At 62.9% G+C, this 12212-nt stretch overlaps 1 protein-coding gene across 1 annotated transcript in view; it reads left to right on the plus strand.

Moving 5' to 3' along the window:
- Nucleotides 1-12212, plus strand: part of MUC2 (mucin 2, oligomeric mucus/gel-forming) — a 35969-nt gene that overhangs the window by 17915 nt on the left and 5842 nt on the right. Inside the window, exons 32-39 of the mRNA XM_055355787.1 lie at nt 388-7110; nt 7917-8114; nt 8399-8643; nt 8954-9128; nt 9615-9862; nt 10469-10652; nt 10976-11204; nt 11930-12108. Coding sequence (XP_055211762.1) covers nt 388-7110; nt 7917-8114; nt 8399-8643; nt 8954-9128; nt 9615-9862; nt 10469-10652; nt 10976-11204; nt 11930-12108 — 8181 coding nt within the window. The remainder of the gene's footprint in view (nt 1-387; nt 7111-7916; nt 8115-8398; nt 8644-8953; nt 9129-9614; nt 9863-10468; nt 10653-10975; nt 11205-11929; nt 12109-12212) is intronic.

Here is a 12212-nt window from a genome sequence, read left to right on the forward strand (position 1 = left end):
CCAGCCCTCCAACCACCACAACCACCCCTCCACCAACCACCACTCCCAGTCCTCCAACAATCACCACAACCACCCCTCCACCAACCACCACTCCCAGTCCTCCAACAATCACCACAACCACCCCTCCACCAACCACCACTCCCAGCCCTCCAACAATCACCACAACCACCCTTCCACCAACCACCACTCCCAGCCCTCCAACCACCACTGCCAGCCCTCCAACAATCACCACAACCACCCCTCCACCAACCACCACTCCCAGTCCTCCAACAACCACCACAACCACCCCTCCACCAACCACCACTCCCAGTCCTCCAACAACCACCACTCCCAGCCCTCCAACCACCACTCCCAGCCCTCCACCAACCACCACAACCACCCTTCCACCAACCACCACTCCCAGCCCTCCAACAATCACCACAACCACCCCTCCACCAACCACCACTCCCAGTCCTCCAACAACCACCACAACCACCCCTCCACCAACCACCACTCCCAGCCCTCCAACAACCACCACTCCCAGCCCTCCAACAACCACCACAACCACCCCTCCACCAACCACCACTCCCAGCCCTCCACCAACCACCACAACCACCCTTCCACCAACCACCACTCCCAGCCCTCCAACAATCACCACAACCACCCCTCCACCAACCACCACTCCCAGTCCTCCAACAACCACCACAACCACCCCTCCACCAACCACCACTCCCAGCCCTCCAACAACCACCACTCCCAGCCCTCCAACAACCACCACAACCACCCCTCCACCAACCACCACTCCCAGCCTTCCAACAATCACCACTCCCAGCCCTCCAACAACCACCACAACCACCCTTCCACCAACCACCACTCCCAGCCCTCCAACAACCACCACTCCCAGCCCTCCAACAACCACCACAACCACCCTTCCACCAACCACCACTTCCAGCCCTCAAACAACTACCCCTCTACCTACATCAACAACTCCTGCTACATCTTCACCATTCTCAACGACAACCCCTACTATCCCATGTGTGCCTGTCTGCAATTGGACGGGCTGGCTGGATTCTGGAAAACCCAACTTTCACAAACCAGGTGGAGATACGGAATTGATTGGAGACGTCTGTGGACCAGGCTGGGCAGCTAACATCTCTTGCAGAGCCACCATGTATCCTGATGTTCCCATTGGACAGCTTGGACAAACAGTGGTGTGTAATGTCTCTGTGGGGCTGCTATGCAAAAATGAAGACCAAAAGCCAGGTGGTGTCATCCCTATGGCCTTCTGCCTCAACTACGAGATCAACGTTCAGTGCTGTGAGTGTGTCACCCAACCCACCACCATGACAACCACCACCACAGAGACCCTAACCCCAACAGCCATAACCACCACGACTACGGTGACCCCAACCCCAACACCCACCGGCACACAGAGTACAACCCCAACAACCATCACCACCACCACTACGGTGACCCCAACCCCAACACCCACCGGCACACAGACCCCAACCCCAACACCCATCACCACCACCACTACGGTGACCCCAACCCCAACACCCACCGGCACACAGAGTACAACACCAACAACCATCACCACCACCACTATGGTGACCCCAACCCCAACACCCACCGGCACACAGAGTACAACCCCGACACCTATCACCACCACCACTACGGTGACCCCAACCCCAACACCCACCGGCACACAGACCCCAACCCCGACACCCATCAGCACCACCACTACGGTGACCCCAACCCCAACACCCACCGGCACACAGACCCCAACATCGACACCCATCACCACCACCACTACGATGACCCCAACCCCAACACCCACCGGCACACAGACCCCAACATCGACACCCATCACCACCACCACTACGGTGACCCCAACCCCAACACCCACCGGCACACAGAGTACAACCCCGACACCTATCACCACCACCACTACGGTGACCCCAACCCCAACACCCACCGGCACACAGACCCCAACCCCGACACCCATCAGCACCACCACTACGGTGACCCCAACCCCAACACCCACCGGCACACAGACCCCAACATCGACACCTATCACCACCACCACTACGGTGACCCCAACCGCAACACCCACCGGCACACAGACCCCAACCACGACACCCATCAGCACCACCACTACGGTGACCCCAACCCCAACACCCACCGGCACACAGACCCCAACCACGACACCCATCAGCACCACCACTACGGTGACCCCAACCCCAACACCCACCGGCACACAGAGTACAACCCCGACACCCATCACCACCACCACTACAGTGACCCCAACCCCAACACCCACCGGCACACAGACCCCAACCCCGACACCCATCAGCACCACCACTACGGTGACCCCAACCCCAACACCCACCGGCACACAGACCCCAACCCCGACAACCATCACCACCACCACTACGGTGACCCCAACCCCAACACCCACCAGCACACAGAGTACAACCCCAACACCCATCACCACCACCACTACGGTGACCCCAACCCCAACACCCACCGGCACACAGACCCCAACCCCGACACCCATCAGCACCACCACTACGGTGACCCCAACCCCAATACCCACCGGCACACAGAGTACAACCCCGACACCTATCACCACCACCACTACGGTGACCCCAACCCCAACACCCACCGGCACACAGACCCCAACCCCGACACCCATCAGCACCACCACTACGGTGACCCCAACCCCAACACCCACCGGCACACACAGTACAACCCCGACACCCATCACCACCACCACTACGGTGACCCCAACCCCAACACCCACCGGCACACAGACCCCAACCCCGACACCCATCACCACCACCACTACGGTGACCCCAACCCCAACACCCACCGGCACACAGACCCCAACATCGACACCCATCACCACCACCACTACGGTGACCCCAACCCCAACACCCACCGGCACACAGACCCCAACATTGACACCCATCACCACCACCACTACGGTGACCCCAACCCCAACACCCACCGGCACACAGACCCCAACCACGACACCCATCAGCACCACCACTACGGTGACCCCAACCCCAACACCCACCGGCACACAGACCCCAACCCTGACACCCATCAGCACCACCACTACGGTGACCCCAACCCCAACACCCACCGGAACACAGACCCCAACCCCGACACCCATCAGCACCACCACTACGGTGACCCCAACCCCAACACCCACCGGCACACAGACCCCAACCCCGACACCCATCAGCACCACCACTACGGTGACCCCAACCCCAACACCCACCGGCACACAGACCCCAACCCCAACAACCATCACCACCACCACTACGGTGACCCCAACCCCAACACCCACCAGCACACAGAGTACAACCCCGACACCCATCACCACCACCACTACGGTGACCCCAACCCCAACACCCACCGGCACACAGACCCCAACCCCGACACCCATCAGCACCACCACTACGGTGACCCCAACCCCAACACCCACCGGCACACAGACCCCAACATCGACACCCATCACCACCACCACTACGGTGACCCCAACCCCAACACCCACCGGCACACAGAGTACAACCCCGACACCTATCACCATCACCACTACAGTGACCCCAACCCCAACACCCACCGGCACACAGACCCCAACCCTGACACCCATCAGCACCACCACTACGGTGACCCCAACCCCAACACCCACCGGCACTCAGACCCCAACCCCAACACCCATCAGCACCACCACTACGGTGACCCCAACCCCAACACCCACCGGCACACAGACCCCAACCCCGACACCCATCAGCACCACCACTACGGTGACCCCAACCCCAACACCCACCGGCACACAGACCCCAACCCCGACACCCATCACCACCACCACTACGGTGACCCCAACGCCAACACCCACTGGCACACAGAGTACAACCACAACACCCATCAGCACCACCACTACGGTGACCCCAACACCAACACCCACCGGCACGCAGACCCCAACCCCGACACCCATCAGCACCACCACTACGGTGACCCCAACCCCAACACCCACCGGCACACAGACCCCAACATCGACACCCATCACCACCACCACTACGGTGACCCCAACGCCAACACCCACTGGCACACAGAGTACAACCACAACACCCATCAGCACCACCACTACGGTGACCCCAACACCAACACCCACCGGCACGCAGACCCCAACCCCGACACCCATCAGCACCACCACTACGGTGACCCCAACCCCAACACCCACCGGCACACAGACCCCAACATCGACACCCATCACCACCACCACTACGGTGACCCCAACCCCAACACCCACCGGCACACAGAGTACAACCCCGACACCTATCACCATCACCACTACGGTGACCCCAACCCCAACACCCACCGGCACACAGACCCCAACCACGACACCCATCACCACCACCACTACAGTGACCCCAACCCCAACACCCACCGGCACACAGACCCCAACCATGACACCCATCACCACCACCACTACGGTGACCCCAACCCCAACACCCACTGGCACACAGACCCCAACAACGACACCCATCAGCACCACCACTACGGTGACCCCAACACCAACACCCACCGGCACGCAGACCCCAACCCCGACACCCATCAGCACCACCACTACGGTGACCCCAACCCCAACACCCACCGGCACACAGACCCCAACATCGACACCCATCACCACCACCACTACGGTGACCCCAACGCCAACACCCACTGGCACACAGAGTACAACCACAACACCCATCAGCACCACCACTACGGTGACCCCAACACCAACACCCACCGGCACGCAGACCCCAACCACGACACCCATCAGCACCACCACTACGGTGACCCCAAGCCCAACACCCACCGGCACACAGACCCCAACCTCGACACCCATCACCACCACCACTACGGTGACTCCAACCCCAACACCCACTGGCACACAGAGTACAACCCTGACACCCATCACCACCACCAGTACGGTGACCCCAACCCCAACACCCACCGGCACACAGAGTACAACCCCGACACCTATCACCACCACCACTACGGTGACCCCAACGCCAACACCCACCGGCACACAGAGTACAACCACAACACCCATCAGCACCACCACTACAGTGACCCCAACACCAACACCCACTGGCACAGAGACCCCAACATCGACACCCATCAGCACCACCACTACGGTGACCCCAACCCCAACACCCACCGGCACACAGACCCCAACCCCGACACCCATCACCACCACCACTACGGTGACCCCAACTCCAACACCCACCGGCACACAGACCCCAACCACAACACCCATCAGCACCACCACTACGGTGACCCCAACGCCAACACCCACTGGCACACAGAGTACAACCACGACACCCATCAGCACCACCACTACGGTGACCCCAACACCAACACCCACTGGCATGCAGACCCCAACCACGACACCCATCACCACCACTATGGTGACACCAACTCCAACACCCACTGGCACACAGACCCCAACATCGACACCCATCAGCACCACCACTACGGTGACCCCAACCCCAACATCCACCGGCACACAGAGTACAACCCCGACACCTATCACCATCACCACTACGGTGACCCCAACCCCAACACCCACCGGCACACAGACCCCAACAACGACACCCATCACCACCACCACTACGGTGACCCCAACACCAACACCCACCGGCACGCAGACCCCAACCACGACACCCATCACCACCACTACGGTGACACCAACTCCAACACCCACTGGCACACAGACCCCAACATCGACACCCATCACCACCACCACTACGGTGACCCCAACCCCAACACCCACCGGCACACAGACCCCAACCACAACACCCATCAGCACCACCACTACGGTGACCCCAACCCCAACACCCACCGGCACACAGACCCCAACCACAACACCCATCACCACCACCACTACGGTGACCCCAACCCCAACACCCACCGGCACACAGAGTACAACCCCGACACCCATCACCACCACCACTACGGTGACCCCAACTCCAACACCCACCGGCACACAGAGTACAACCGCAACACCCATCACCACCACCACTACGGTGACCCCAACCCCAACACCCACCGGCACACAGACCCCAAAAACGACACCCATCAGCACCACCACTACGGTGACCCCAACCCCAACACCCACCGGCACACCGACCCCAAAAACGACACCCATCAGCACCACCACTACGGTGACCCCAACCCCAACACCCACCGGCACACCGACCCCAACCCCGACACCCATCAGCACCACCACTACGGTGACCCCAACCCCAACACCCACCGGCACACAGACCCCAACATTGACACCCATCACCACCACTACGGTGACCCCAACCCCAACACCCACCGGCACACAGACCCCAACCCCGACACCCATCAGCACCACCACTACGGTGACCCCAACCCCAACACCCACCGGCACACAGAGTACAACCCCGACACCCATCACCACCACCAGTACGGTGACCCCAACCCCAACACCCACCGGCACACAGACCCCAACATCGACACCCATCAGCACCACCAGTACGGTGTCCCCAACCCCAACACCCACCGGCACACAGACCCCAACATCGACACCCATCACCACCACCACTACGGTGACCCCAACCCCAACACCCACCGGCACACAGAGTACAACCCCGACACCTATCACCATCACCACTACGGTGACCCCAACCCCAACACCCACCGGCACACAGACCCCAACATCGACACCCATCACCACCACCACTACGGTGACCCCAACCCCAACACCCACTGGCACACAGACCCCAACAACGACACCCATCAGCACCACCACTATGGTGACCCCAACCCCAACACCCACCACTGGAAGCACGGGGCCCCCCACCCCCACGAGCACAGCACCCGTTGCTACGCTGACCACATCCAAACCTCCGCCTGAGTCCTCAACCCCTCAGACCTCTCGGTCCACCTCTTCCCCTGTCATGGAGTCGACCACCCTTCTGAGTACCCTGCCACCTGCCACTGAGACCACCAGCACGGCCCCACCCTCCACACCCACGGCACCCACGACCACGAGAGGAGCCCACACACTGTCTCCACCGCCCAGCACCACCACGTCCCCTCCAGGTAAGCAGAGCCGCTCGGTTCCTCTGGCCTGCGATGCTTCTTCCTCCCCTTGTGCCGGGCAGGACTGTCCCAGGAAGGCTCAAGGCACGTTCTGGGCGCCTCCCTGCCCACCAAGCTTGGTCACTGTGTGGGCAGAAGCCACTGACAGTGGCCAGTGCTGGGCAGTGAAGCCAAAGGCCATTCCACTTGCCCATAGGACAGCCTTCTTAGGAGCCGCTGACACCGGCCAGTGCTGGGCAGTGGAGCCCTAGGCCATCCTGCTTGCCCATAGGACATTCTTCTTAGGAGCCGCTGACTCCGGGCAGTGCTGGGCAGTGGAGCCCTAGGCCATCCTGCTCGCCCATAAGACGGCCTTCTTCAGGGGCCCACTGCTATGTGATGTGGTGCTGTGGGAGCCCATCAAGGCTGGGGGGCAGAGAGAGGCTGCCAGTGAGGTGCCTGCGGGTCCTCCTGCTTCTGGCTGCAGCCCCTCCTCGGGGCCTTTTCCTGGTGGACGGCGTGCCGCAGCCAATGCCTTCTGGACGCCTCTTGCTGGCCGTCGGCTTGGCCAGCAAGCTGTGTTGCTGCCGGAGCGCCAGGTCACCTGCAGGCTCTCGTGACACTCGGCTGTGGTGATACTGGCCTTGCCGCTCCACCCTGCGTGGTGACTCTGAGAGCCTGGGAGGTGGGCACGAGGCCCTGGTCCTCCAGTTCTGCCACCCGGTCGGCTGTCTGGCTCCCTTGCAGCTGGGGAGTGGCAGTTGGGACCCTGTGGCATCTGAGATGTGCAACATCTCAGCCCTCACTGGTGTCTCCTGCTCTCACAGGCACCCCCACTCGCGGTACCACGACCGGGTCATCTTCAGCCCCCACCCCCAGCACTGTGCAGACGACCACCACCAGCGCCTGGACCCCCACGCCAACCCTACTCTCCACACCCAGCATCATCACGACCACAGGCCTGAGGCCCTACCATTCCTCTGTGCTTATCTGCTGTGTCCTGAACGATACCTACTACGCACCAGGTACTCAGGCTGTTCACATCCTGTGCTCGGGTGGCCGAGGCTGGCCCTGGCATGTACCGATGGGTCAGGCGCCAGGGCTGAGATCGCAGTGGGAGCGTCTCAGGAGGCGGCAGCTGTCGAGGGTGGCTGTGTCCAGGGCACAGCTTCCCTTGGGTGGCCTCTGTGGGGACCTCCGCTGTGGGGACCTCCGCGGGGTCCAGCGGCTAGCCCTGCCTCCGGCTATCCCTGCCGCCGGCTAGCCCTGCCTCTGGACGTTGTGATCGTGGGTCTGTCTCCCTTCGCAGGTGAGGAGGTGTACAACGGCACATACGGAGACACCTGTTATTTCGTCAACTGCTCACTGAGCTGCACGTTGGAGTTCTATAACTGGTCCTGCCCATCCACGCCCTCCCCAACGCCCACGCCCTCCAAGTCGACGCCCACGCCTTCCAAGCCATCGCCCACGCCTTCCAAGCCATCGCCCACGCCCTCCAAGCCGACGCCCAGCACCAAGCCCCCCGAGTGCCCAGACTTTGATCCTCCCAGACAGGTCAGTGGGCTGCAGGCGGCTTTGTCCCCACGGCACTCTGCGCAGCATGTCCGGGCAGCCGAGGCCCCAGGCACCACTTCCTGCTGGTCGTCTGAGGGCCGAGGCCTCCAGCAACCCTTGGGTGCGGGGTCTGCCGAGCCCTCCACATTTTCACCGTGCCCCGCCGTGCCTGGCGAGGTGGCTGGCTGCAGTGAGGTCTGTGGAAGCCACTTCGGCCTCCAGCCTCCCGGCTCAGCACCCGCCCCTCCTGAGCACAGACCACCCCATCCTGTGCCGGTCCCCCTGACCGTCCCTTGCCTCCCGCCCCCAGGAGAACGAGACTTGGTGGCTGTGCGACTGCTTCATGGCCACGTGCAAGTACAACAACACGGTGGAGATCGTGAAGGTGGAGTGTGAGCCGCCGCCCATGCCCACCTGCTCCAACGGCCTCCAACCCGTGCGCGTCGAGGACCCCGACGGCTGCTGCTGGCACTGGGAGTGCGACTGTGAGTCCGGGGCCCCCAGGCCCTCCCCGCATCTCCTGCCCTCTCCGTGGGTGGGGGCTGCAGGGCCCGTCTCCCGGGGGCAGAAGGGCTGAGGCTCCTTGGGCACAGATCCCACTGAGGTGTTCGCTGAGGCTGGGTGACTTCTGAGGATCTTCTCACAGCCCTGCTTTTGCCTCATTGGGTGGGGAGGGCCTGGGCAGGTGGAGGGCTTGCCTGGTGGAGTTAGGGCCCCTCCCTGGAACAAGGGTGTTTCTGAGGCAAGAGGGGGCTGAGTTGAAGTTTGAACCCTGGTCCGTCCTGCAGAATGGGCCACTGTGGGTGCGCCAGGGCCAGTGCAGCTCAGACGTCCCCGTGCCCACGCACAGGAGTGGGGTTTTCAGGCCCCAGCTTCCTGCTGGCTCTTCCTGACTGTGCCCCAGCCCAGCCCTTGCACCCGACCCCAGCCGAGGGGCACAGGCGGCACGGCTCACTCCGGCTCCCTCGCAGGCTACTGCACGGGCTGGGGGGACCCGCACTATGTCACCTTCGACGGACTCTACTACAGCTACCAGGGCAACTGCACCTACGTGCTGGTGGAGGAGATCAGCCCCTCCGTGGACAACTTCGGAGTTTACATCGACAACTACCACTGCGATCCCAACGACAAGGTGTCCTGCCCCCGCACCCTCATCGTGCGCCACGAGACCCAGGAGGTGCTGATCAAGACCGTGCATATGATGCCCATGCAGGTGCAGGTAGGCACAGCGTGGCCGCAGGAGGCTGGCATGGAGGGTGCTGACATGGGCCCCAATGCACCCCAGTTCCCCAGGGGCCAGAGGACTGGGCTGTGGGGGTGCCGAGGCATAGCCTCTCCTAGAGCCGGGCTAGAAGGTAGGATGGGGTGGGCGACTGGCTCCGGGACATATCAGCTCTTTCTGCAGGCCCTCCAGGTGTGTCCTGGGCCCCTCGAGCCCTGGCACCATGCCACGCTGGGCACAGTCTCTGCAGCAGAAGCTGCCTCCTGAGGACAGAGTCAGGGACAGGGCTCTGCACACCCTTGGCTGAGATGCCCCTACTTGCAGGGGAATCATTGGTTCTGAGGCTCAGGAGGCCCCGGGAGCCTGCGCGGGGCTCCACAGTCCCCAGGTGCTCCCAGGAGAGCTCCTTCACTGGCTCACCCATGGGACCAGGGTCTGGTTGGGAGCAGTGGAGTGGAAGCAAGAAAGGGGGCAGGAAAGCGGGGTAGGCAGGGCCCTCTCCCTACATGTGTAGGTCAGAGAGCAGGCGGGGTGGGGCAGCCCTGGAGCTCTCCCAAGGAGAGGACCGAGGCAGCTGCAGCTCCCATGGTGTGTCGGCCGCAGGTGCAGGTGAACAGGCAGGCGGTGGCGCTGCCCTACAAGAAGTACGGGCTGGAGGTGTACCAGTCTGGCATCAACTACGTGGTGGACATCCCCGAGCTGGGTGTCCTCGTCTCCTACAATGGCCTGTCCTTCTCCGTCAGGCTGCCCTACCACCGGTTTGGCAACAACACCAAGGGCCAGTGTGGTGAGTTCCGTGACCCCCATGGCCCCCGAGGCCCCCATGGCTCCCACCGTCCCCTGTGCCCCCATGTCCTGCCCCAGGGCGGGTGGCCAGGCCAGGCTGAGGCTGAGGCTGCGTGTAAACACCCATAGGCCCGGCTGTGGGCCTCTTGCCCCGCTGCTCGGGGCTGCTGTGGCCATCACCCTGGTTCAGCCCCTGTGAGGAGCCAACAGGAGGGGTCCTGGCCTGGTCTCTGCCCTCGGCCCTGGCTGGCTGGTCCTGGGCATCTGGGCTGGAGAAGGGCAGGGCTTACCCTGTCTGCAACATGGCCTCTCTCACTGATACAGGCACCTGCACCAACACCACCTCCGACGACTGCATTCTGCCCAGCGGGGAGATCGTCTCCAACTGTGAGGCTGCGGCTGACCAGTGGCTGGTGAACGACCCCTCCAAGCCACACTGCCCCCACAGCAGCTCCACGACCAAGCGCCCGGCTGTCACTGTGCCCGGGGGCGGCAAAACGACCCCACACAATGACTGCACCCCATCTCCCCTCTGCCAGCTCATCAAGGACAGGTGACCCCGCCCAGGCCTGCCTGTGGCCACGACACCAACAAGCTGAGGGCCTCTGTGGCCCAGCCCCCAGCTCTTGCAAAGAGGAAGGAGGCAGCGTGTGGGGCCTGGCGCTGGGGCTGGGAAGGCACGAAGCCGCGGAACCAGGATCAGGCGCTAGGTCGCCGTGGGGTCCAGGACCTGGGCCCTTGGGTTCCACGGGGCTGAGCTGCCACGTCCGGCCTGTGCCTTTCTTGAACTCTACAGTCTCTCCTGGCTCCTGGGAAGGTGTAGGGCTGGCCGAGTGTGAGGCCCGGAGTAAACCAGTCAACCCAGGACAGAGCTCAGGGCTGATATTGGGAGGGCAGATTTGGGCTTTGACAGAGAGGGGGTGCTCCTAACGCTGGCAGTCATGGGGGGTCAGCATCCTGTCCCTGGAAGTATAGGGGCCAGGTACAGGCTGGGTGTCCATCTGCCAGGGTTGCTGGAGGGTGTCCTGAAGCTGATGACCACGTAGACGTGGCTTCTATCTCTGGGAGCTGGGCTGCAGAGCCACCTTGCTTGGCCATCCCTTGGTCTGTCCCTGAGCTGTCCCCCTGGCTGGCCTGTCCCTTGACCCTCCATCAGCCACAGGCGCCTCTCTGGCGGGTGCCGGACTCCAGGAGGACAGTCCGGGCAGAGATGCTGGGGTAGGGAGTGGGGGAGAGGCAGGTGCCACCTGAGTGTGACCTGTGCCTCTCCCTGCACAGCCTGTTTGCCCAGTGCCATGCACTGGTGCCCCCGCAGCACTACTACGATGCCTGCGTGTTCGACAGCTGCTTCATGCCGGGCTCGAGCCTGGAGTGCGCCAGTCTGCAGGCCTACGCAGCCCTCTGTGCCCAGCAGAACGTCTGCCTCGACTGGCGGAACCACACGCATGGGGCCTGCTGTAAGTGCCCATCTGCCCCTGCCCTGGAGCTGGGGGCCTGCAGGCCAAACGTGGTCTCTAGGCTCTGCCAGGTGCTGTGCCCAGCCTGAAGCTAGACCTAGGTG

This window comes from Gorilla gorilla, chromosome 9 (genome assembly GCF_029281585.2).
Source record: "Gorilla gorilla gorilla isolate KB3781 chromosome 9, NHGRI_mGorGor1-v2.1_pri, whole genome shotgun sequence".
NCBI lineage: Eukaryota > Metazoa > Chordata > Mammalia > Primates > Hominidae > Gorilla > Gorilla gorilla.